This window comes from Notolabrus celidotus, chromosome 1 (assembly GCF_009762535.1).
Source record: "Notolabrus celidotus isolate fNotCel1 chromosome 1, fNotCel1.pri, whole genome shotgun sequence".
In the NCBI taxonomy this organism is placed as follows: Eukaryota; Metazoa; Chordata; class Actinopteri; order Labriformes; family Labridae; genus Notolabrus; species Notolabrus celidotus.
Window position 1 is genome coordinate 19,626,127 of NC_048272.1, and position 27,398 is coordinate 19,653,524.

Here is a 27,398-nt window from a genome sequence, read left to right on the forward strand (position 1 = left end):
CGTGCAAATGAAAAGGGGAAATAATATGTGGACTTGAGGCTTTGGTGTGAAACTCATTGTTCTATAAAATGAAGCTGATTTACTTAATAATTTGGGGATAGTTGAGGACACAACCAATCACACACTGTGGATATCTGATTTTCCAGGAACATTTCCGACAGGCTCTGGTAAAAAAATGAACTGACAAAAAGTTGCCCCTGATAATATCAACAGCCAAACATCGACAGAATCTCAATTCCTGCGTTTTGCCTCTTGCTGGGACAAACCCCTCAGATAATACAACCATCCACCATCCACCGGCCCTGACGCGAACGCGCACTCGGGAGCGTGCACACGGAGCCGGTGATGACTCTCCTCCTCATAAGAAGCAGGAGTGAGTCCGGGTACTCGGCACATCCCGGGGTGCACTGGGAGTGGACTACAGAGCTACTGCTGCTGCTGTGTTTCCATCCTGTCTGCCGTATGACTGAGCTGCTGTCTAAATCATAAACAACAACAAAGGAAAGCATCAACAACAACAAACACGCGGGTAAGGAATTATCTTTAATTGCATTTGTCCTATCATGAGTCTCTGCGGTTGGATATCAGCGTTTTGTAAGATCGGAGACCCTCCAGCTCCAGCATCGTTTGTTTGATGTTTCTGAGGTGTTTTATGTTTTCTTTTGTGCTTTAATTTGTTATCAATGACTTAATAGTAATTATTTGACACCTTTTTTTATATTGTCTATAGTTTCTTGTTCTGCAGCTTCAATTTACTTGGTGTCCTTATCAGACAATCTACTGTATCATCTGTCTCGGTTTCCATCTGCGCGTAAAAACGCAACAACCTCCCATCTAAATGACGCTAAATAACGCACAAAAGTTACTCATTGCAAATGTTTTCTTCCTGGTTTTACTGATTAAAAGATAGAGAAAGATTGAGGATGTCAGAGAAAAAAAGAGTGTTAGCAAACAGCAAATTAGATATGACTTGACAGCGGAAAATAATAGCCTATGTTAAGGCGATAATCAATTTAAGTTTCGTGATGGCGCTGTTTCCTGCTGTCATACTTTAAAATCAGATCACAAAGGAGTTTACTGGATGAATGGTGAGGAGAATCAGAAATGATAGCAGCGATTATCTCTTCCTGACAGCTCATTGTTGCTCTGCACACCAAAGACAGTGTGAAACTGTGTGTACGTGCGTGTGTGTGCGTGTTAAAGATGGAGATAAAGGAAGGAAGGGACAGAGGGGAGAGATGGGAAGATTGAGGTAGAGGTCTCAGTGTGAAACCATGCAGTTTTAAGAGAAACGCTGCAAAGGTAGAAGTATTCGTAGACCCAGGTTAACGAGTTAATTTATATTAATTGTGTGAGTTCAGCAGGAAAGCACTCGCAGTGAGAGACCCACAGTGAGCAGACCTCAGGCCAAAACAAGATTCAGAGATAAATTAATTTGATGACAATCAAAAGATAACCTAAAGACATATACTGTATATGCATCATTTAAACCCTGAGTGGAGAATAATTTAGTAACTTGCCTTCAGAGTCAGTGTCCTCTTTGGACAAAAATGAACAGTTTTTCTTATACATCTAAAACATTTCTTCCCTGACTGGCTTGTGTATCAATGGTCTTGAACATCAAGCCTTATTCAAAAATTGCAGCAACCTCAAATAAGTTTTTCCTTTTCCATTTACTGGCCTTGTTTTCACAATGAAGCAATTCGCTGTTCAGACCTTAAATACTTTATAATCGAAGAGAAGCAGATGTTCACATTTCAGGAGGTTGAACATCTTTTGCTTGCAAAGTGATCAATCAAGTATTAAAGTAGTTGTTCAATTAATTTTCTTTTTATTGGCTATGTGATTAATTGATATATCATTGTAGCTTCATTGAACATTTCATTTTCAACATTTCAGAATGTTCAGATCCAAAGACTGTATATTGACTGTATATAAATATGGATGACACGCCTCCATCTCCTCCCATTGTAAAAAAGCGACGCCAAAATACCACCTCAACAGGCACTGACATATTGCATTGGTGATGTATTTTGGAGCAAAGTCATCTGCAGAAGCAACCCGGGCGTTGGAGCTGCAGTACTCATGTGCCACCCCTCCAGTTAACCTAAACACAGATATACTGTTGAAATTTTAAATTTTTCTTCACAGCAGAACAGATTATTGTGTTGATTTGAAGCAGACACTCACAGTTATGGAAAGTTTGATAAGTTGTCTCAGTGTTTCCTACAGCATTTCTAAGCTTTCTCTCTTTGAAATACATTCATTGACCAAGAGGCTGGCTTTATGACCTTTACTGCATCCAGTCACCAGGGGGAGCTTTATTTGTTTTGGCCTTACTTTTTGGGAGCTGCCTTGCCGTCTCGCCGAGGCTCCAAAAGTGGGTTCCCCAAACACATGGGTGACATCTGGATATCTATTGGCCCTTTTCCACCGGCCCGTCTTAGCCCTACTCTACTCGACTTGACTCGACTCTACTTGGTTTGTGTTCCGTTTCCACGGGCGCAGTACCTCGTGTCAGATACCAGTTTTTCGTACCTGCTCTGCTCTGGTTCCAAACGAGCTGAGCCGATACTAAAAGGTGACGTCGACGGACTGCCGGCCACTGATTGGTCAGAGAATGTCGTCACCGAAGAATCATGAGCGCGACGCCCAATCGCTACCAACACAGGAATCAAACCCGCCATTTTTAAAAAATGGCATCAGTACTCTAGGCCACAAACCGAGCAGCAAGTACATCAGCCATGTCCTCCATTGTTTGTGATTGTTGAGTAGAGTCGAGTCGAGTAGAGCTGAGTCGAGTCAAGTAGGGCTGGAACTGTGTAGTGGAAAAGGGCCATTAGTCAACTCTTTCCTCTCTTTGCATGGTGAACGGGGATTCATGAAAAGATGCAGCTGTAGTGATTCGTATTTTTTTGATACACATTAAATTAACAGAGAGTTTAAACTTACCCAGCTATACCAGTTTATTTTGCCATCAGTATACAGTTGTTTGCCTTGTTTATGACAGCCCACGTCTTGTACAGAGCCGGTTTATGTCCTTGCTGCTGGCTCGGCAGCACGTTGGTTCGTAACACACAAAAACCTACATACAAGTCCCACCTTCAATATCTTGGACTTGACCACAAAGTACACAATTGTAAGCGTCCACAGATATGAATACCTTGAGATCTCTTTGGTATTGATGCACACTTTCATCACAAAGTATACATAAATGTCCGGGAACTGGAACTGTGGCCTTTTACGATGGATCCTAGAACCAGGGACAAACAGTAAATACAGGTCAGGAAGCGTCATCCAATGGCTGAGAGTGAGCTTCTCCCTATAAGACACTTTATCAGCTGGTGACAAACAGTTAGAAATAATGAGAGAAGGCATCCAGTTGGTCCATCAGGCCGCCAGCTACTGCTAGCTTACTTTCTGCCACCACTTTGGCTTTGCCCACCCACCAAACACGTCATCACTTTACAAACACGAAAATGGTCTGTAGGTGATTAAAACAGTCAAAGAAGACCATCACAGTTTTTCTTACATTATGTTATTTCAGTCAAGTATTCAAGGAAGTTTATTTGTCACTTAAGAAGATTGTTGTGCAAGAAAGGGAACAAAATCAGGCACTCAGGTCAGGTTTTTGACTCTGAGCTTAAGTATTAATCGTGTAAAAGCAATATAAATCGATAAAAGCTGAACATTATCAGTCAGTATGATGTGATAAAGTATCAGGATTTAATTACTGAGTCATCAAACATGTAAATCTTTCAAATTTTTTGACTTTCATTCGAAAAGTAACATCGTTGAACATCCATCTGGTCTCTTCCACCTCCTCTTGAACGCCACTCTCTGCCAAGCGTGGCTGCATCTGTTTGATCATGACGACTCTTTCAACATTGGCAGCCGGTCAACACCGCTCGCCTCCACCAGAGGAGGAGGAGGAGGAGGAGGAGGAGGGGAAACTTTGGGTTCATATAATGCGTTTACATGCTTCACTTGATCGCCTCTAAACAGAAGTGTTCCCCCCCCTGCTGACCGGTCAAACTGTTCCCAGGCGGAGATAACAGACCCAGGTGTCCGGAGAGTGTTCAAAAAAAGAACATGTTGTGTTGTCGGTTTGTTAGCCAAAGCGTTGTTTGTGTTTTTGTGCATTGGATTCAGCTGGTGTCCTTATCTGCCACCAAAGCAAGATGCCATGACACTTTGTTCTAATTAAGACATAAAAAAATTGCTTAATGCTTTGATTTCTCTCCTCTCTGTTCCTATCTCACATCCTCCTCTCTCTCTCTCTGAATTACGTCTTATTTCTCCTCTCTTCTCACATTCTCCCCCCTTCTTCCTCCCCCTCCTCCTCCTCCTCTTTGTCTCTCTCATTCTCGCTCCTCTCTGTGGGACGCCTCTTGCTGCAGCTTCTGGTGCCGTTTGTGTCTCTCAGCATTTTTGGAACTTGTCTCTGTGTGGGTGTCTGGAGGAGGTTCCCCTGCTGTGAGTGTGCATGCACTGATTGAGGGAAAGTCTCCAATTGCGAGTGTGTGTGTGTGTATGTGTATGTGTGTGTGTTTGCCACGGTGCACTCAATCGCAGGATGTCGCTGATGTTTCCATGCATCAGTGACAATGTTCTGGTGTCGCCCCACATCTGTTGTACCTGCGACCAAATTACCTCTGAATCCCTTGCCGTCTCCCTGCTCTCTGCTGCGGCTCACTTGCTGACAGATGGACCTTCCTTATGGCTCCTTTTTTTATCACCCTGTGTTGCTTTCAGGGCCCTTTTGCCGTCCAACACACACCTAAAACCTCCCAGTGGATGTGTGAATCCCACCTATATTGTTTTGTTAGACAAAGCACTTTTATATTGCTGAAGTCGCTGCTATTGGCCCCTGAGGAAATGAAGTTTTATGGTGCTAACTGTGGCTTGGCAGACATGTTTATTATGCAGAGACATTAAGTGTGAGCTGTAATTTGGGTGCTTGTTATTGAGCTGATATTTCTGATAATTTTGTGGCACAAAGACGACTTATTTTACCCAAGATGAGAGATCTAAAGTGAGTGTTTATGCATCAAATATTTAGATTAATGACTCTAAGACAGGGGAATGGCTCTGTTTGGGATGGAATAGAGCCATTTTGGGATCAGCTTTATTGGCCTAAGTGGTGCAAACAAACAAGGAATTTGACTGTACACAGAAATAGATGCATACATGGATTACATTTGAATAATTTACTTGTTTAGATAATACTACGGCAAGAAGTTGTGCATAATTAGGGACGTGACTGCCTTGACTTGGCAGGCGGGTTCACTGTAGCTGCTCACCTTACAGGGTTATTGCGTCATTTTGGTGGTGGGGTTGTATGAGTTGCATGTCACTAGTAAACTGCTGATGGTGCAGCAGGTAGAAGAACACTTATGTGCTTAAACCAACAGGCTATCTCATGGCAAAGTAAAGTGCTGAAATATTTCTCAGTTGAGCATACACTAATATCAAGGTGAGTGCTCGTGTCGGAGTCTCTCAAACTTCTGAAAACTCTAGCTGAGGTCGCGTGCTGTTTCTGCCAGCAGTTTCTTACTGAAGGGGCCGAGCTGACCGGCATCCATTGTTGCTAGTACACTTGGTAGTGACCTTTTACTTATAAAACCCCACTGTAAAAAATACTGAAATATCCCTTTAACTTCGCTTTTTTGTCTCCATGCCTCTTGCAAAGTTGACAGAAAGTAAGTTGATTCAGCATTTCCAATATGGTGACCGCCATTGTTGGGCATCAAAACCCCACTTCAGAAACCAATGGGTGATGTCACAGAGAGTAAAACCAGCAGGTTTGCAGATACGAACATTTTGTAGAGTTTTACCAAGATGTATGAGTTGCAGCAATGTCAACTGGTCACACCGTTTTGTGGCCTACTGGCTAGCTCTACACCTCTGCACCATGACTGACCCCTGAAACATTCCAAACACAGCAACATGATGAGGAAATCCCAAAACATATGCAGAGGCCAGGGTCTTTGCTGGTGTAGACACATACACACATTTCAACTGGATTGGGAGTGATGGCAGAAGAGTAGTATTTCAGTCCTATACCTTATTTTAGTGACAACCCCTCTAATTATGCCTTAAATTACTGTTAACAACATTTCATAGGAAATACGTGGCTGATGAACATTTAAAATAGTTTGTCTTTTGGAAATGCAACAATCATCAACAAGTGTTTAAAGTGAAACTGTTGCAGTTTGCAGATAACAGGTCACAAGAACTATTTGGATAGGTTGACTGGGAAAGTCATGCTTTGGGTTTAATAAAGTGCAGAAGTATACATTTGATACACAACAACACACCTTATATTAGGGAACAAATGTATATATGTGAAGTTGTGATATTAAAAAAAGGCCACCACTGTCCCAAAACCCCTACCAATCGAGAGATATTTTAATTTTCAATTCTTGTAAGAATGTGGATATGATTAGATGTGTCAAATGTTTACTCATGTCATATCTTTACATGTATGGATTCAGTATTTGACTGCAGTATGACCAGATCTGTGGCATATCATCACTCAAGCATAAAAATACAGAGCTGACATCACCAATGTAACATAAATATATCTGAAGTCCATTTTCTGATAATATCAGAGTGGTCCCATCCCAGATAGCAGATTTGTGCAGATTTGACATTTTACACTGCTGTGATTGGACAATATCCAGGATGAATTTCATCATATGCGGGTCATACTTAAAAAAATCCTCCGGGTTCTGGTATTTTGCGTGTATCGCCTTGCAAGAATCCCACCTCCGTCCTCTGGATTAATCCTGTTTACATGACCAGTCCCCTGCTGTTTCAGATGAAGCCTTTACAGCAGGTTCTTTGCATTTTTACCAGGATTGTTTGACAGTATTTATACGTTTAGAAAGAAGCAGAGGACTTTTTGGTTCAGAGGATCCTGAGTATGATGCTGCAGGAGCGGATCAGCAAAGAGATCAGACGTACCGCTTTGTCCAACCACATCAACATGCAGTGACAGTTTCTACTCGCTGCTAAACTTAACTATTTAACTATTCTTTCAAGCCTTTAATCTCAGTATGGGGCTGAGAAAAAGAAAGAAAGAAACCTCCTGAAGGTGGCCTCAGCCTAACATGACAGCTCGACTCTGACAGCCTGTTTCGGGGAGTCTTTGTCTGCGGGATCCTTCTGGCCCCGCTGGTTCCTGTGAGAGATAAGACAACGGGAGCAGATGGCTCCTGGAGGTTCAGTGTCACAGCAGGTGAAGCTGAAGGATGCACACATGCAGCGGTTTGATACAAGGGTCGCCTCCTGCTCTGTTTCCTCTGCCTCCCTCCTCAGATCAGGGTCTCCTCTCTGTTAAATACATTTTTGTAACAGGAGTGCCGGCTTGCTTTAGGGACAGAGCGATTGATCACAGAGTGGAGAGAGGTCTCTGATCTCATCACAGTTTAATAATCCAGCCCTCCAATACCATCTCAAAGTCGTCGTCGCCCCCCCCCCCCCCCCCCCCCCCCACACCACACACACACACACACACACACACCCTCACCCCTCACCTTTGCAATTTCTGCAAGATTACCTTTCACTTCATACTTATCCCTCTCTGCTTTGATTCATGTCTCCCTGTTGGCTGTTTCACACTGTATCTGTCAGAGTGCAAAACTTAAAACGCAGCAAGCTTCACTGCTCTAGTAAATGTAAGACTTCAGATCCTCTCATGCACTGCCAAGCTCAGACTTCCTTAAACTTGACATTTTATCCTCAAAATTTCAAGTTTGGATCAAAAACCTGATCTGATTGGTCATGTCTGTTTAAAAAAAACATTGTCTATTTTGTACAAGAGGTGTCAGGCTATGTCCACAGGCACACAGAAGACACACCCATATAAGTATGCCAGGCCAGTAGGTGGTGGTAATGAGCAATCAGTCTGTCATGCAAACCCAAGAGAAGAACATTGTGCGCATGCATGTTGAGCATCTTCTTGATTTTTTTAGAGATAGTAACTACTCTCAAAGTGTTTTGACCAATCACAATCAAGCATTTAAGACAGCTGGGTGATTAGCAAGAAAACAAGGTAAATTAATGTCATGTGCAAATTGAAGTAATGTTGTCAGTTTTAAAATGTCAACCATAGAAGGTGTTTTCAAAAACCTGCAGTTTTTCAGTGACCTTGAACTTGTTTTCATGTGAACAGAAGGCCAGAATGCAGAGGGAAAAAAAGTTTTTATAAATATCTACATATGTGTGGAGGGGGTCATCACCATTGAGGTGTGAAACGCAGTCTAGAGCTGAGGTTATGGCCTTTTGTCCAATCTTCAAGGTAAGAATACAAAGGTGTGCACACCTGATTGACGGTCTTTTATTTTTAAGAGCAACACTTGGTAGAGTCCTCAGTCTTGGCTGTTATAACAAATCATATTCCTTAAGGTCATATATTGCTATCTGAGTAGGCTCTACATTCATCCTCGGTGGAAGAAAAATGTTTGAAATTGCTTTAAAAAAAATTGAATTCAAAGAGGATCTAATGTTGACAGTCAAGGACCTTGAAATTATTCAAATGTGCTTATCAGGAATGGTTTTCAGTTTTTGAGGTTGAAGCCATTTCTCAACTGTCCTTATCTGCATAAAATTGAAACATGATCTTATATTTATTTCTAATGAGTTTGAAATATTATTGAGAAGTTGATTTGAGTTGTAAAATAATTCAACCCCATACAGTTTGTACCAATAACACATTTTATGGAGGCTGTAAAGAGGTTTTATTCTGCTGTGAAGCTCAGATCTAATATTAGACCTAGTCAGGATTTCTTGGCCTCAAGTGGACATTCTAGCTACAACACCCCATTTGTCACTCAGCTAATTGTGCAAATATAAAATAACTATTAACCTTAATATAATAAAAACTCATGAGTTGTATTAAAAAAGCATATTGTTATTGTTATCATGGGTCACGTGAGTCACCTGGTAATTCCCCCTTAACTTCTTGTTTACAAAAAGCTGGAGATAAATTATCCGCCTGTTTAAAGTTCATTTTTTATTTTAGCACCACTGCAGCCATTACAGCTGTTTCCCCCTCTTTCCCTTTCAGTTTTGGTCCCTGTTTAAAGGCTGCTGTTAAAATGGAGGATGATCTCCTCTGGGAATGAAACTCGTCAGTTCCAGGCGGCTCGTTTGGCCTCCCCTCGCCTCGGCAGCAGATGCTCGCCCTGCTGTGCCCCGCCGACATCACACAGCCATGTATAATACAGGCTCTGTGTTGTTCCCGGAGATTGTTTATCACACACCAGAGACTGTGGTGCTTTAAACCCAGAATGCCACCCAGCGTGCTCCATTATCGTCTCCATCCTGCGCCTCCTCAAAGGACCACCTGTTAGCGGCACATGAAAGTGCGAGAGAGGAAAACAGAACACTGCTGTGCTCTGATATTTGTCCCCTCTCAATCTCTGCTGCTGTCTGTCTCCTGACGCCTCTATTCAGGAACATTTGATGAGTTTGACGCTTGGTGCCTTCTGTTTCTATAGAGGGGTCACATCTTTCTTCTATGACTGGAAATTTCTTCTTCATGGGGTTTTATTGACAGTTCGTTGTTTATTTTTTGCTGTTTTTGATTTGGTGCCGGTTCTGCTGACACAAACATTTTGAGTTTCAGTCTAAAAGAGGTAAGACATGCATGGATTTGTTTTGTCTTCTTTTGATTCCCGGCCAAAGAAAATCTTACAAAGCTCCCCTGCATTCAAGAAAACTTCCTCCAGATATGTATGATAACAGTAATAACACTGATGTGTTTGTGGAGAGAGTTCCAGAGGGAGGGGGCAACATTGGGGAACACTGTCGCTCCAAGTTCGGTGCCTGGTCCTATGTGCTGGGGAGAGGGTGTTGGCATCAGAGGGACGGACACTGTGGGAGGGGTTGTGGGTTCGAAGCAGGTTATCGAGAGAGAAAGGGTCAAGGTTTAAGTTGGGAGTAGGACTTTGAACTGAATGTGTTGGGAAACGGGCAGCAAGTGGAGGTTCTGGAGGATGGGGGTATCAAATATGAGGAGAAGCAAAGAAAATAGATATAAAGGGACCAAACTGTATTCAAATACAGCATCCTCTGGATACACCCCTGCTGGTGGTCAGATTTTGGACAGAGCTGTTTGCTTTTGTCCCCAGCAGTCTGGCTCTAGCATCAAATGTAGCATCATGGTCACTGCACAGATTTGGAAGAGGTTTATATCCTTTCATCTAACATCTGCAGGTCTTTTAATAGATCGATATGAAAAAAGTGGTGTGATGTTCTCCTCTGATTAGTCCTCTATCTACTCCGCTCTTCCTCTCAGCTCAGTGTGGATGTTTTGTTTTCTCACTAAACAACCCTTTTGGTCATACACGGTCCAGACTTCTCGACGGTATCAGCACCTCATGTGTCAAACAGACAGAGCGTAATCCTGGATAAGCAGTTTGTGCATGACACGGCCAGTTGCACCCCCCCAGGACACACACACATACACACATACACACATACACTAACACAAACACACACATGGAGGGCCTGTTAAGAGATAAAGGTCTCACCTCAGCAGCCTCTTCACACTCTTGTTTGCAAACTGCACAGCTGGTTGAACTCCCAGAAGCCGGCCAACGCAGTCTGCCTTCAAATCCCCCTGAGACACTGCCTGCACTGGAACTGCAAATTTCCCCTGACATCACAAGCTTCCTCCTCATCCATGAAACACACACACACACACACACACACACATAAAACACACACACAGGACCTGCTGCCCCACACTGTTTTTAGAAACAACTAAATAACCCACTGTAGACCCCCGGGTGTTTTAAACTTGATGTGTGTGTCAGTGTGATGACAGAGCAGAGACCTTATCAACCAGCCCCCTCAAACTCCACCTCACTGAACCACACACACACACACACACACACACACACACACACACACACACACACACACACACACACACACACACACACACACACACACACACACACACACTCACACACACACCACACACACACCCACACAGCAGCAGCTCAATACTCCTTGCTTATTGATTTTCTGTAGGCCCAGCCCCGCCGTTTGTCTTTTAACACAAAGGAGCCGCCTGCTACAGCAACATAATGCCGTTGTTTGTGTCTGTAACGATGGATTGTCTCAGCGTTTTATAGTGAAGGACAAAACAAAGCATATCTAGACGCCACGAGCTGATATCAGAAATGACGTGGCAGGTTTTTTAATGAGAGGAGCTGCTATTCCCTTATCGAGGAAGAGGCAGTTCAAACAAAAATGGCAGAAAATGGGCCGCATGATTATCTATTAAATATTTGAACTTATAACTCAGATGAAACCCGTCACTGGAACTTTTCAGAATTTAAGCAGTCATGCTTTTGTCAGGATGGTGTCTGAGTTCAGCTTTCTTTGCAACAATTTGTCTCACGGTCATGTGACTAAAAGATCAAACACTAAGTGCAAAAAACATGCTATATGTCTGTTTTATATATATATATATATATATATATATATATATATATTTTGCATGGATAGATTTTAAAGAAACATTTCATATTAAGACTTATTTGAGTAACACCTTCTACACATACACTACCAGTCAAAAGTTTGGACACACCTTCTCATTCAATGGCTTTTATTTATTTTAATTATTTTCAACATTGTAGATTAAAACTGAAGACATCTAACTATGAAATAACATGGTTTTGCCATAATATGAATTACAACAGTAGTCAAATAGGGCTATCCATTGTGTACTAACCCTGCCTCTGAACAACACAACTGATGGTCTCAAACACATTAAGAAGGCAAGTCGTTCTACAAATGAACTCTTGACAAGGCTCATGTTAATTAGAAACTATTCCAGGAGACCACTTCATGAAGCAGACTGAGAGAATACCAAGAGTGTGCAAAGCTGTCATGAAGGAAAAAGGGGGCTACTTTAAAGAATCTAAAATATAAAACATATTCTGGTTTGTTTAACACTTTTTGGTTTATTAAATAATTCCACATATGTTCTTTCATAATTTTGATGCATTTGGTATTAATCTACAGTGTTTAAAATAATTAAAATAAATACAAACCCTTGAATGAGAAGGTGTTTCCTAACTAAATAAACACACACAATAGATGTCTGCTTGTGAGCTGCCATTCTTACTTTTACTGTTGCCAAGTAGTTGCACTGCTTTGGTTGCTCCAGTCTTCTCCCTAAAACTTTCCTTATGTGAGCAACTTTTATTGAGCCTTTTCAATCTTAACACGAGTTCAGAGACAGTGAAGAGGATAATAATGAAGAAGTTACTCTCAATGTGGATCAAAATAAGAACAGTCAGAGAGGTTAGGATATGAAAGTGGAGCGAAAACGATGGTATCTGAGAAAGATAAGATAAGATAAGATATTACTTAATTGATCCCGGGGGGGAATTCAGATAGGTGGAATACCTGGTATCAGCAATGTGTCCTGGTTGATCCCATCACAAGTGGGCGGCTCTATAAGCATGGCTTATCAAACACAGATCATGCCTCTTAAGATGTGTCTGCAGTGATCACACACTGATCTACGCTCTGAAACTTCTGTCTCATTACTGCATTGCTGATAAAGGGCCCATGATTCGCAACTCCTGCTCATGTCATTCACCGCATGTGGAGATGTAGTTTATTTCTATAGGTAACCGAGTTCACGTCTGTTTTAATGCAGAATAGAAGTGTTTTATGTTTATGAGAAGAGACGAGCAGATGTAAAGCCAATCTGTCCTGTCACTGCATAAACACTTCTTCTTCCTCTCTCTGAGTTGTCGAGGAGTACTTGACATCTCCGTCCTTATTCAGCTCTCCTTCTCAGACCATTGTAGTTGATACACCTTTAAACATAAATGAGACCAACATCACAACTTTGAACATTGCTGCTATTATCACTACCACTTATGGCTTAGGTTACTTTGTCTTAGAGATGCTCTCACCTACCTGGATTGCAGGACAGGATGTTGCTCCACTTTTCCCTCTCAGAGATGATTAGGATCCAGTAGCTCCTCAGGCTGCTCTCACATCTGTGCCCGCTAACTGTCATTAAGACTAGCCTGAGAGGACACTAATGTTTTTACCACAGTGTCAACAGGCAGAGGGTAAATGTGACGGACTCCTTTCTGTGGATTGATTTGATATGACTTGGGGACAGGTTGCTTCCGGTGTTTTGAACAATCAGAATCAGGTTTGAGGAAGTGACTTGAGCTCATTGTAGAAGCGAACGTTATGTAGGGTGGTGTATTTCTGTTATGAGATGAGGAATTAAGAGTTTTGAAGGTCATGGTGTTTATCCGTTCAATTGTTTTAATTTTCTAAACTATGGCCGCACTTTGGTGAGTAAAAAAAAAAACAGGTAGATTTTTTTTTACTACATTTAAGACTCAAACAACTGTTAAAATATCAATATGTAGAAGTGAATTTCATCAAAATACCTTTTTTAAATTTTGATTTTGTTTTTTTGGAACAAATATATAACAAAAAAAATCCAGAAAACATGAGACAGACAGGTACGTCATAAGTGAGGTAAAATGTTTGACACAATATACCATAATTAGGGAGAGAAATAAAAATAGAATCAAATAAAAAATAGTGGGACGGTGAGCTGTGTTATTCAATAGTATGAATGACGAGTTCCTAAGTGTCTAAGAATTTATTTTAAATCCTTAAAGTTCTGTTAGTTCCACAGGAGAAATAAACAAGGCAGTCTCCACAGCAGAATATATGAAAATATAGACATCTTTACATTTTCTCTTAAGTTGTCCAGTTCTTCCAACATTTTTCCCCTTTTTTCATTGCATGTCTTAGAGAGAAAGTCAGTTGTTCCACACAATACATTTCTTGGATAATTTCTTTCCATTCAGTGATTGTTGGGGATTCTTTATTCAGCCATTTCCTGGTTATGGCTTTTTTACTACCAGCTAATAGATATGTAAGAAATATTTGTCCTGCCTTTTTATCCCAATTGACACATTTCCCAAGGATATAACGCTGCAGTTGAAATCAAGCTCTGAAGTAAAATACCATATTTAATGTTTCACATGTAATGTTGCTGACAAATATTTGTCATGAAACAATTGATACACATGCATGTGCTGTAGATATAATCATTTATGCGATACAATGTGACGTTCCTTGAAACCTCAGGCTGAATGACAAACTAAAAATCTTTCCGCTCCAGTTTGGTGGTCCGCAGACTCACCTCAATCATTTTATTCAAGTTTGCACAAAGTACCGAGCACTCTACGCAGACACACAGAACCTCATATTTCAGTTTAGTCACACTCTCAGATATGTTGACTTTTGTAGTGAAAGCTATGGGCAGAGGGCTCTCGAGACCACTGAACGGGCAGTGATGAAGGATGTGTGCAGTGCAGTATCTCATTTTGAGCCAGGCATGAAGGTACAGAAGAGAGTCATTTTAGAAAATGGAGCACAAGTGTCCGTCCGTCTCTTTATCACCTCCTCGAACTCAGTGAGTGCAGATAAATGAGCCCACTGAGGAGGCTGAGAGAGACGTGGCCTGAAGCTGATGGTTGCTGGGTGAATGAATGGAGCAGAGCGGTGGAGAAACATGTGGTTTCTGAGACTTTATCATGTTTCTTTAATGTGGGTGAAATCTCCCCATTGGAAAATGTCCTGGCTGAGTAGAATGAAGAAAGATAAAGTGCAAATTTACCGGTTAGCAGTCTTTTTTGTAATTTTGTGGTATAAATTGGAGTTTTTAGACCATTCAGAGACAGAAATGTTCAAAACTGTATGAAAAACAGCTGATTTTATATCAACAAAAGTCCACATGCATGCTGCATATGAAGGCCTCACCCAGGCATACAGCTCTTTAGGAAGTAGTTCCAAAGACAGAGTGCAAAGTTAAACACTATGCAGATGACATTCTGATGTACACCAGGGACGTTGCTTATGATGATATCCATGCTAGTGGCTAACATTTGCTAATACACACTGAACACAGAGTAAGACAGCGGAGGGTGAAAGCAATTAAATTGTTTTTTGAGTGCCTGGTCTTCAGGGAAAGAAGGGAACAAGCTGAGTTTTTTACTTCCCTCCCAGTTACTGTCTTTATTCATCTATTTATTGTTTAATCTTAAAGCTTCTGTGAGGAAATTCAGTTTGTGTTGATTTTCAGCCCAAATGCAGTAACTCCTGCCTCTTTATCCTGAACATTTGTCAGTTATTGGTCTGGAGAATGAAATATTATCGTGCTCTTGTTTTAACCGTCAGTCATATCAGTCACTGTGAGTCTTCGCTGTGTAAACAATGATTGTTTTGGCAGCTTGCTGTGACGTAATTTGACAAGTCCCTGGCGGTGGTTAAGAGCTTTAAATATAACTGTATAGAAGTGATCAATCTTGACTTTGATGGTCTTTTTTATTAATTTAAGTCTGTTTCATAACCAGCTTAAACTATGAATCAGGGCCACTTTGAGGAAGAAAAACAGAGGTCTAAAAAATAAGGTTGTAAATTTACGACAATAAAATTGTAATATTACAACAATAAGCCGTAAAAGTTGAATAGGTTTTACAAATAATGAACTACTTAATCTTTCAGCCCATTATCATTGTTTTAAGGACTCTTGCATTTTTTTTACAAAAGCTGTGTATTTTTTTCAAACAATTTATGAAACCAATACTAATGTATAACTTTACAAAATGCTCCACATTCCTAATTTCAGTGCAGGCAGATGGATGCTTTTCCAATATTCCCTTTTCAAAATAACAGAGGCTTATCGTAAACTAAAATTACCACTGTAACCTTTTAAAGTTACGACTCTGCTCTTGTAATATTACAGCTTTATTCTGTTACATTTGCACCTTAATTTTCTAAATTTACAATTTTATTCTGAAAATCTCAAGTGCTTTTTTTTTTCTTTAATGTGTCCCTAAAAAATTTACAATAAAAAACTTTGCAAATTAGCTTGAGAGAGTTAAAAACTGTGAATAATGCAGATCACTTTATGTAAAAACCCGGACTGATGCCTACTTTACTGAATTTTTCTGTCCAACCATTTATGATAACTTCTACAAAAAGCAGTTTTACAATGATTTAACATTAAAAAAAAGCTCACATTTTTAATTGAGAGCAGTATTTCAAAGCGTGTAACCTAAATTATCAATCAATCTAATAAAGTGGTTTTCAGTTTCTTATTCATCGAGTCCATTAATTGTTGAATTATTCATGTTGTGTTATGAATAAGGTCCCTCATCAGTTAAATCCAAAGAAAATGCTAATCTCTCAAGTTTGAGCCTGGACCCTTAAAATTACCTCAGGTTTATTTATTTCTATGACCTGAGAATCATTTTAACTGTATATGCATTTATTCAGTCCTGGATTTATGTTGGAAATGTTTTTAGTTCAAGGATTTCTTCTTCACTTTGTTTTGTTGTGTGTGTTGTTACTTTAGGCATTCATGTTATTGATTATGTCCTGAGTTGTTGATAACAGACTTTGCTGTCCGTCTTGCATCCAGATTTGATAGATTTAGTTCAGCCGTCAGTTATACCTCAGAAAAACACAGATTCTGTAAAGTTTCAGAGTCACAGAGTTTCATCTGACCCTGACAAAGTCAAAGCTATCTAAACATTTTATGTACTTAAAATCTTAAAAAAGTTGTGCTAGCAGCTAGTTTTACTAAGATATTTTTTCTCTTCCAGCAGGTGGCATTGTTCTTTATTCACCATGGCTCTCTTCTGGAGTCTCCTCCTGACGTTCCTGTTTTCCACCCTGGTCCTCTCACAAAGCTCTGAAACTGGACCCCCTCACGGCAAGAGAAGACAGTCTCAGATCTCAGCAGGAAGCAGCAACACCCTACAGCACCCTCTGCACCCTCTGCACGGTCACCGCTACAGTAGAGAACGAGGGGGTCAGGGGGCCCGTGCTGCCAAAGGGGCCGGGCTGCTCTCCCACAGAACCCCACATCCTCTGGCAAGACCTGAGGATGATGGGATGGGTCTGGAGAGCATGAGCCCCGTGAGGCTGGAGATGGGCCCGAGCAGGGACAGAGACAGAGTTCGAATGAGTATGAGGAGCCAGAGCCAGCCTCGGGAGAATGACCTCCTGGGGACTCGTAAAGGACGGGGACATGGACATGGGAACGGACATGGACACCATTACGAGCACCAGAGACAAGGGGGCAGGCGTGAGAAGGGGCGGCATGGGAAAGGTGAGCTGTTTACTGCTCTAGTTACTTTGAACATTGATTCTTATCCAACAAGTGGTCAAAAGCTGTCATGCTTTCAGCGTTTGACTCCACATTATGAGCACTATGATAGACGTAGACCTGTAAGATGTAGGTTTTTTGGACCCAAATATTGATCGTTATATACTGCGTAGTGTGTCAGAGTAAACAACCATCAAGGCAACATCTGGAACACTTCACACGCTGTGCCAGAAAATCTTGCATGTTTCATCAATCAATTAATATTTATTTATATAGCGCCAAATCACAACAAATGTTATCTCAAGACGCTTTTACAAACATAGCAGGTCTACTCTATGTTAAATTATTAACAGAGACCCAACACGAAGACAGGGTAGGACTCAGTCTTACCCCCACCTTCATCCACCGTGAGCTTTGCACCTTGCAGTATTTAGCTAGTAACAGAGGCGAGGAAAAACATCCTTTTAACAGACAGAAACTCGAGCAGAACCAGACTCATGTTAGATAGACATCTGCTGAGACCGAGTTGGGGTTGGAAAGAGGGATAGAGGAGAATATTTCCTCTTTTCAACCAACGCGAACAGGGTTATATTTCCGGGCTGGTGCTCGCACTGGTTCGCAGCTGGTTGAACTTGCGAACCAACTAGGGATGTACACAATCAATCATTTATCGATTAACATGCTTTTTTTTTTTCATTCTCATATTACACTCAGCTATCAGGGAGGTGTTTTAAGTTTAAAGCATGTTTCGATGTGAATCAGCTGTTAAAGGTGTTGAGCACAGTGGAGATGCTCACCCTGGAACTGGCCCGGATGAAAAGGGGTATAAGGGATAGAGGGAGCGATGATAGTGATGAGATGAGTAGTAGTAGTAGTAGTAGCTGGAGTCCAGCATGCAGCATATTTTATTCTTTTCTCCTACCTTTGGTCCGTCATGTAAGGGAAATTGACCAATGAGAGCATGTACAAAAGTCTAGAGCGTACACAAACAAATGGGTGAAGCAAAAAAGGAGTGATGAAGTCGGTGCTGCAAAATGAGACGGAGAGAAAGTTTGTTGAGCTCTTGCACAAACATCCCTTTCTTCATGATGTCACTTTTGCATAAATTTATGCCTCTGTGATTGTCTTAGCCGACACAGTGACCATCATATAAGACTAAAAGATCATGTAGTTTTACCTCGGTATAACACACAGTTACGAGCCACAGATTTGACTTCTACAAGATATTAGATCATCATGACAAAAAGTAAAAGAAACATAAGTGGATGTTAAAAAACCTTCAAAACAAGCCATTAAAAAATCAAAGAAGAGATAAAGTTGGCTAAAACAGGCGCTCAAATATAAATGACAGTCATGAAATATAAAAGTGCAATTAAGCATCAGAAGGACTCCATAACTGCCCTTATGCATTGAATTATTTGACAGCCCTGACAGCACTGAGCTAATGCAAACTCGTGGGGATAAGCCTGAAATTCTGCAAGTTGAAGAGTGGGATTAGGCCACTTGGATTGATGGGAAGTCCTGAAGATGCTTGAAAATTAGAATTTGAAACATCAGCTAAAAGCACATCAAGCATTGTCTTTTGATGGAACTAAAAGCTTATGATAAGAAATTAAATAGACCTCAGGGTGAATCTGTTTTAATGGAAAATATTAAATCGAGTAATTTGGATAAACTGTTCCTTAAACTCATGTAGACAGAATATTTATGAATGACAGATCAGACGGACTTCTCTTTTTATTTCTTCTATTACATTTGTTGTTTGTCTAATTTTGAACAGAAATACAAAACTGGTCTCGTGGAGGAAGAAATGTCATCATAATGTTTTATCTCTGTCTCTCCAGGGTTTCTTCCTGAGCCTGAGTTGAGTTCTGCGTTCAGAGACAGAGATCTGTTCGATGATCCGTCTTCCTCCTCCTCCCCCTCCTCTGCTGCCTCCCCCTCCCTCATCGTGACCCCGCCCGGTGACACCCCCTCCCCCATCGCTGCCGTCTTTGGCTCCGGCTCCTCCATGGTTACCACGGTGATGAACGAGCATCCCCCAACGCTGCCCCCGGCCTCCACCAAACCCCAGGTAACCCCAAGGAAAAACGCGAGTGCTTTAATAAAGGACTGCGTGTCTGTTGTGCCTCAGTGTGATGCCAGTGTGCGGGGGAAATAGAGCGAAAATGGGCCCCATTACTGCCGTTACGCCCGCCGCCGCAAACCTCATAGCTCATCTCGGAAATGACAGCGTGAACCTGATTGTGCGGCTCGTGAAAAATTTCCCTCCAGCAGGCCGAGCTCACACGCTCCTGGTCACAGTTTGTATGATGAATATGGCCATGCTTTGTGTAATGAAACTATGCCTCTGGGATCAAAACCACGCAGGTTCAGAGTCCACCCTGCGCTCTCTGTAACTACCTTCCTGTTCCTTTATTAGAAACAACAGCAGAACAAAATGAATGTGACCACAGAGAGTCCTTTTCTGTGTCCGACTGAAAAAAGTAAAAACCTGCAGGAGTGCAAGGGGCTCCGCTCACCACCTGTCACATCCACCCAGCATGATGCCTGAGCAGTATGCATAAACAGCATTCATAAGGGGAGGAAAACATCACACGTTTCCCCAAGCCGCCTTTCATCTTGGAAGCGTTACAAATGTAAGACAAGATGGTACCTGATGTCAGCAGATATTGAGCCGCTGCCAACTTCATGAAAGCTTTAACATTCATCACAGCTGCCGTAACAAACACAACAGCTTGTAGGGCGTCAGCGGGGTACATCTGCCTGACAGCATCAGCCTCACAGGTTGATTTGATTGACAGCTGTTTTGTGAAGGAGCGCTGATCTAAACGACTCAATACAGATGCTGCTGGGACTAAAAATGAAAAGAATCTCATTAGATTGTCTTAAAGAGTTTTTATTGATTTTATTCTTAAGAAAGGATTCTTGATTTGTAATTATTGATCCGCGTGTGACCTCACCAGGCAGGACAACAGGTCAGTGTGCTCAAACTAAGCCTGTTTTCAGTCAGAGTTAAAATTAAAATGGTCTTTCATGAACATGCAACATCTTGTTACACATTATATTACCTGTCTGAGGTACTTTAACAAAACATACTAAGTGCTTCTTACTATCCCTCTATAGAACATTTACAGGTAATCCTTGTTAACTAATAAAAACATGAACAAACTGAGCAAAGTGTTGGTTCAGGGCAGACAGGCCAGGTCTATTCAGACTACTTTAACTTGACTCTTGCTGTTTCCCTTGCAAACTGTGAACAAGTGGAAGATGGATCTCCCAGAACAGAGTAATAGCGCCAATTTTTAACTCACTATCGCAAATAATAGACTGTATGAGGTGTCAAATGAAGTAACAGTGGCTGTACGTGACCTTGCTGGTCCATCTCCGTGTTTGATGTTTGAAGATTAGTCTGCTTTACATTCTGTTGACGAGATGTCTGAGTCCCTGCGAGTCTTTGCTTTCTCAGCAGTCAAATATCATTTGACCACAGGAGAAAAAACCTGATAACCTTTCTAGACCTGGGTTTAGTGGCACAAGCGAGTGCGAGGGCTTCTTAATTAATGTTCGATCTTCTGCTGATGGTTTAATGAGCAGCCGAGCACATGCAGGTAGCCCCCTGCAATTAATCTAATTGATATTTCTATACTGGCTTATGTCCTGAGGGCAAAAGGAAACAGGTATAGATCTGTTCTTGTGAAGATGTTGGTTGTTATTTTTGATCAATGACTTTCAACAGGAGACTATTTCAGTGTACTGCTGACTTAATTATATCGTCACATGTTTCTATTTTGTTTACTCCACGTGAGGAAGATGACAGCAGTAACATTTGATGGCTTTTATAGCGTAAAGTTATGGCTCGGTGATACACCAGAGAGGTTTGTTTATAGCAATGTCATAAAACACTCATCTAAATAACAGTTTCGACCGGGGGAGAATAATGTGATTGAATTTTATCACACGTATATACCTTCATAGAAATTTATGGATTTGGTCTAAAGGTTTTCAAGCACTTGTTTTAATTCTTAAAGGAGAAAGCAGACACTTACATGCTTTGTTATCTTTTTATTTGCCTGTGTACCAGTTTTTAAGTTTTTGAATGGTCTCATATCTGTTGTATCATGCTTTAATTTTTAGTGTAGGCAATAGGAAAGGTCAAAGAGTGGCAGGAAAGGGTTTCAAAAGTCTCTTTATTTGCTTTGATTTTTCTCATGTGTTTAATGTTAGTATGTAGTTTTAAGAGACTACGAAGCTGCAAAGACACTCAAAGTATTTCAACCACAACCAAGATCTTGCTTTGACCAAAATCAAGCACTTTTGGTTTCCTGTGTTTAATAAAAGATGTACTAGAAATTGTGAGATCACATAAAGCACCAATGAAAATATGAACTGTAAAAACAAAATGGATGTAGCCTGCTGGATTTGTAAAGTGAAACAAGTGCAGAAATGCCTCCAAACTGCATTCTTCTAAAGGCCAGCAGGGGGCGACACGGTTGGCTGCAATAAGAAGTCATGTTGAATGAAATCCAAGATACATTAACCTAAGTAAACATTGTCATATGGAGTTAATGGTATAAAGTCACCTGCGGTGCAACATGATGTTTATTTTATAAAAAAAGTGTCCAAATATAAAAAATGTATATTGTAAAGAAGGGTCTGCTTTAGACCTGCCTTTGTTATGGAAAAATTTCCATCACAGCAATCTATTAGCCATAGTAATAAAACAATATATATATATTGTTACTCAAATATTAAAAAATCCAAGAAAGAGACAGCAAATGTTAAACTTATGACATTAAATCAGAAGTCTACCAACAAACTTCATCTTCTTGTAACTGCCTTTGGAAGGTAAACATCATTTTTGATGCTCAGATATTTCAACCAGTTACACACCTACATAGGCAACACTAGTGACTAAATAAAACATGGACGTAGTCTCTGTGAGGTCCGCTGATGATAGCATGTGCTGGCCATACTAGAAATGCTGACTCAACCTAATTTTCAGTAGAGGTGAAACTGAGGCGGACGTTTAGCCTCATGTTTTGTGCCAGGCAGTGAACATGTTCAATTCTGCTTCACAAATGGACATTATAACATTGGACCTAATGGGGAGTCCTCAGCTTTTGGAGCCAGCCTCAAGTGGACACTTGAGGAACTGCAGTATTTTTGTGCTTCCACATTGGCTTAATTTCCAGCATCAGATATTGCCTCTTAGACAACATAAAGACAACTACTCAAATTACCTTCAAAATCTTTGTTCCTTTAAAGTCAGGAAACAGTAAAATAAAATAAAAATACCTTACATATTTTGCTCCCTAAAACTGTTGTGAAGCATAATTTAAAATAATTAGTTGACTCTAATAAGAAATGTAAACATTTTGCATGACAAATATCACACAGAGGGCGGAAATAAAGACATCCTCCAAGGAGTGTTGTTCGCTGTATCAGTTGCCTCCTGCCTTCATTGGTAAGCAATAAATCCCCAGGCTGTGTGTAATGAGCTGTATGTTTCAATCTATATTTCTGTATGTTGTTTATTTATTAGAATAATAATGCTTTGACAAACTATATTTGTATTCTGGGCTGTGTGCGGCCGTGTTCCCCGTTACCAATCGATTGGTTTTTAAAGCTCTGCTGCTGCTGCTGCTGCTGTCTCTCTCTGTGCGGGCGTTTTATGAATCAATGAAGCATTACCGCTGCTCGTCTCGACACGAGGCCGATGTGTTTCATTAAGAACACCCTGAGCGTGTTTACCTGCAACTCTGATAGAAAACACAGTCAACAAATCAAGCCTTAGTCATCTAGTACTGCTGCGGTTTAATTGATGTAACTGAACATTAATCAGACGAGACAGGATTGATCTCTCTGATGGATTCTCTGGATTATTTGTAATTCAGGATTAGATTTTAATACACATCTTCACATTCTGATCACATTTATATTTGATAATATAAATAATGAAGACAGGCAGAACTTCCATAGCATGCTGAAACTAATCTAAGATGGGACAAGGTGTTTACAGATCTGCAGATCAGCATGTTTGAGCTCTCCTGTTTGGATTCATTATAGAGATGTGAGTTAAGCCAGTATGCAAATGTTCCCTCTGAATATAGATTACACAGTTATTAAAAGTAAAGCCAGGCTCACGTTATTTTTCTTTTTCAGAGGTCTGGACGAGGAAAAGGACAAGGAGAGGTGATGCCAACGCTGGACATGGCGCTCTTTGATTGGACAGACTATGAGGACATGAAACCTGCAGACTCCTGGCCGTCATCCAGGAAGAAAGGTGCGTACTCAGCTGAAACTGGCACTGTGTGTCGCTGCATGGAAGGAAGCAAGAGTAAGGGTTTGCAAATAATTGTTGTTCCAACTCTGAACACTGGGTGGAGCCTTGGTTTATGGCCAAGTGGCAACCTCTAGTGTTGAAAATGTTTGCAGAGATGCAAAAAACCTGCAGTTCCCGAGTGTCCACTTGCTGGCTCTGAAACACAGACTATGTTCACAACAAGATAAAACATGTTTACAGCCTGGTACAGAAAACAGTTACAGTATGATATGCTCATTTATTTATCTACGAATATTGATCTTTTTTAATAACTCATCTGTTTTGATTTCATTTGGGCTAAGAGTTATGCATACATGTGCATAATCAGGGGCGTGGCTGGATTTGGTTTGCTGAAGTTGGATTGAGTTAGCAGTTTCAATATGTTGAACACCATCTTTTGGCTTCAGAACCCCTCTAGTTGGTGACGTCACAGAGTCGACGTCCGTGTTTTTCAAGTAATTATATATTAAGCCAAAGCTCCAGGTAATAATGAATTAAGGAAGCAAACAAGTTTTCCATTGTGTCCGCGTTTTGAAACACCTCGAGTTTGGTTCAAGTTTATCCGTTTTCCATTTTACTTTGTGGATCTAATGGATTATTGTTTGATTAGACAATTGAAATCTTTAATGGACTTAAAATAATGGGAAGCCATATCCAAACTCATGGTGCACATTGGAATTTGGTTTTGTTGTTTCCTCAAGACAAGTCAAATCCATTGATGTGATTGTGCAAGGACACGCATTTATCCATTACCTGTTGGATCAGAGTGTTTGTTTCTCTTTCCTGCTGCAGACAAGAGGCGGAGTAAGAACCTCAGCAGTGGAAATGTGACTGTAGACGCTGACGCCATCGAGCCATGTGATCATCACCTCGATTGTCTGCCAGGTTAGTCTACATCACGTGTGTATCTGAACTCCAGTGTCTCTCTGTAAAGTGCTTAAGAACAACACTTAATGAACCTCCATCATCAACAACATGGAAACGTTAGTCACTATCTTAACCTAAAGTGTGATATTGCTTTATTATAGGTCATAAAGAGGTATTATTATTATTATTATTATTATTATTATTATTATTATTATTATTATAATTATTATTATTATTATTCAGTCTCAAAAATAGCTAATTACCACATTTAAATCAAAATATTACAAAACCAAGATTGGCTAACAGAACCAGGTGACACACGTTATTTCAAACCAAGCCCAAAAGAACAGAGAAAGACACACATATCTGATGAAATAGGCTGGCCATAACTTAACTTGTAGGCCCTTGTCACTCAGAGTAAGGAGCTTTTAGATGCTAAGTAGTTTTATTTTCAGTGTTTCCATTATCTACATGTTATAATCACCAGAGTTTGGTTGTTAAAATGTTATTTCCCTTCTCTTCAAAGGTTCCTGCTGTGACCTGAGACAACATGAGTGTAAACCTCACAACAGAGGACTCAATAACAAATGCTATGATGACTGCATGTGTGAGGAAGGTGAGTGACGAAAACCATAATCGAAGTGCTCTGGATATTCGTTTGATTGTGTCATAATTTCATATCTACTTTGTGGCCAAGTTCGAGAAAAAATTGTGATATAACTTTAATATCTGTCTTGTAAATATTACACTTCAGCTCGTGAACTGCCTGAGCAGTTGGCGAACAGCAAAGAATCCATGAAGTAGCCTAATCATTAGCCACCAAGAGATTAGCCGTGTCCTAGTTCAAGGGTAGGATCCTTTGAAGGACCCGGTTGTTGCCTCTGTAGATCAATTAGACTGAACTGAAATGAGAGGATTTGGAGGAGGACAGAATTAACTTTTTGCGACATCAGCTTTTAAACTTTCGTCCCCAAACAATGCCTTTCTAGCAACAGGTAGCTAGCTGGCTAATGAAACTTCACCACAATCGCATTAATTTGAATGATTATTTCAAGGTGTTTCTTTTAAACATTTGTATCACCGCCATTCCATTGGGTTGAAACCATTTGCTAGTATTTAACAGTGTATTACTCTGCTGCATGAAAGTCCGATATCTCATTTCAAGTTGCGTGCAAAGAATTAGGCGATATGTTTAGCCGCGAAAGGTACACGCAATGACACAGTAGGACTTCCTTGTTGGCCACATTTGAAAGAACCTTCAAAATTGGACAACCTTTGACATGCTACAGTGACACAATTGATCTTGAAACATGCTGTTTGACGAATGCAGCTTCTGAATTGGGACACAGCTACAGTCTGTGTGCTGCTTTTACCTGCCTTTAATGCTAATCTAAGCTAACATGCTCAAGCCTGGTATTAAGCATACAGATAGAACAGTGCTAAAAATCTTACTACCCACCTGAAAAACAAACATATATCCCAAATTGTTGAACTCTGGACCTAGAAGAAGAACTTGATTTCTGATGTCCAAATATTGGGAATGTCAAAAATCATTAACTGGGTGCAATCTCTATTTGGTGGAAGACAGACTTGATGGTAAACAGAAAATGACCAGACTTAATTCATGCTGATTTTTGTTTTATTTTGTGCTCAATTCAGAAAGTTTATCTTATAGATTATTCATATGCATGAGGCAGACATCACACCAGAGATAGCTCACATTGATTTAGTGACATTGATTTAGTGTTGCATGAGCTTTTTTTATGATTAATATTTACACTCTAAGCATTCTATCACTGCAGATTTCACTTTTTTATGTGATTTAAATGTAAAAAATTCCTCTTTTTGAACACTTCCTGCTTTAACTTCCCACATTTCACACATTTCACAACACACCTTATATTTCATCATGTAATTCATTATTTGTAATCTTCCAGGGTTTCGTTGTTACGCCAAATTCCACCGGAAGCGGCGTGTGACAAGACGGAGGGGTCGCTGCGTGGTGCCGGAGTCAGTCAGCAGTGACCAGGGAGGCTTCATCACTATCTGAGGACCCATGAATGCAGATAGACGTCACATGACACTGCTACGTGCTGGAAGATGACAACCTGCTGTCGTCTTTAACTGATCCCACATTGTAATGCATTTAAACCTCATTTCATGTTCAGTTAGGATAAGATAACAGTCGACATGAATGAAAATACTGTTTGAATGTCTGAACCACAACATTTAACCTTTTAATCAGCATCTTTGAGAAGTTTAGTTAAAATCCAAACATCAGTTTGGTCACTCCGGTGTCTCAAATATCTTTAACATGTTTTTAAAAGAACATACGATCAGGACATTTCAAAATCCGCCCAAATTGTCTAAGTGTCTGTCCCAGTTTTCCTTCATCTGATTGTTTGAGTCGCACAATGTTTACAAGTAATTTTATGTATTGTATTACCGTCACTGGATTCCCAAACGCGGGGCTTTGACCGCCTTGGAACCATTTTTTTCCGAGGACACTACCAGACATGAAGCTGAATTTTCTTTGACCTGGTTTCCGGCTTGGCTCTTTGTATCAGTTTGTGTCTTAAACGTCTTAACTCTATCTGAACCCAATCTGCTGTCCTGTACTGTAAATATGAATGTGTTTGATCTGCTATTGATTTCTTTCATTTACACCTCTTCTCTTTAAATGTCCCATAGAATGATAACAAAGATGCTTGTTTGACCTTCCTTTGACACGTCTCAATGATGTATGTTTATTTATACTGTACCTAAACACACGTTTGTCCATTTATTGTGTTTTTCTTTTCCTTTCCTTTTTCCTTTATGTTGTTTTGATGAATAAACACTTAGGATAAACATTTTATGGTGTTAACTTTCCCATTCTTGCAATTTGTACCTTTATCTTAGCTGACAGTGTTTGCAGCGTCGGATTCTCTGGCAGCTTGCTTAAAGGAATCATTGTTTAGTTTGGTGCTTTGTGGGGTTAGAATTACTAGCCTTGGTCATGGACAAAGTTACCATAACGTC

General features: G+C 40.5%; 1 protein-coding gene across 2 annotated transcripts; it reads left to right on the top strand.

The window, feature by feature from the left end:
• The first annotated feature begins 378 nt into the window (after positions 1 to 378).
• draxin (dorsal inhibitory axon guidance protein) lies at positions 379 to 27,232 on the top strand. 2 transcript variants are annotated; one of them, XM_034698507.1, is made up of 7 exons: positions 379 to 529; positions 16,680 to 17,188; positions 19,030 to 19,259; positions 23,351 to 23,471; positions 24,303 to 24,395; positions 24,904 to 24,993; positions 26,315 to 27,232. In XM_034698507.1, the coding sequence occupies exons 2-7, from the start codon at positions 16,705 to 16,707 to the stop codon at positions 26,425 to 26,427; spliced, it is 1,131 nt and encodes a 376-aa protein (XP_034554398.1). In that variant the 5' UTR covers positions 379 to 529; positions 16,680 to 16,704; the 3' UTR covers positions 26,428 to 27,232. The 2 variants fall into 2 exon arrangements, with proteins under 2 accessions (XP_034554398.1, XP_034554405.1); XM_034698514.1 differs by having other exon boundaries at positions 16,683 to 17,188.
• Positions 27,233 to 27,398: the final 166 nt, after the last annotated feature.

Coding starts and splice junctions, on each gene's coding strand:
- draxin (XM_034698507.1), top strand. CDS start 16,705: ATGGCTCTCTTCTGGAGTCTCCTCCTGACGTTCCTGTTTTCCACCCTG. Junction 24,396..24,903: donor TCACCTCGATTGTCTGCCAG/GTTAGTCTACAT, acceptor TTCTCTTCAAAG/GTTCCTGCTGTGACCTGAGA. Junction 24,994..26,314: donor TGACTGCATGTGTGAGGAAG/GTGAGTGACGAA, acceptor GTAATCTTCCAG/GGTTTCGTTGTTACGCCAAA.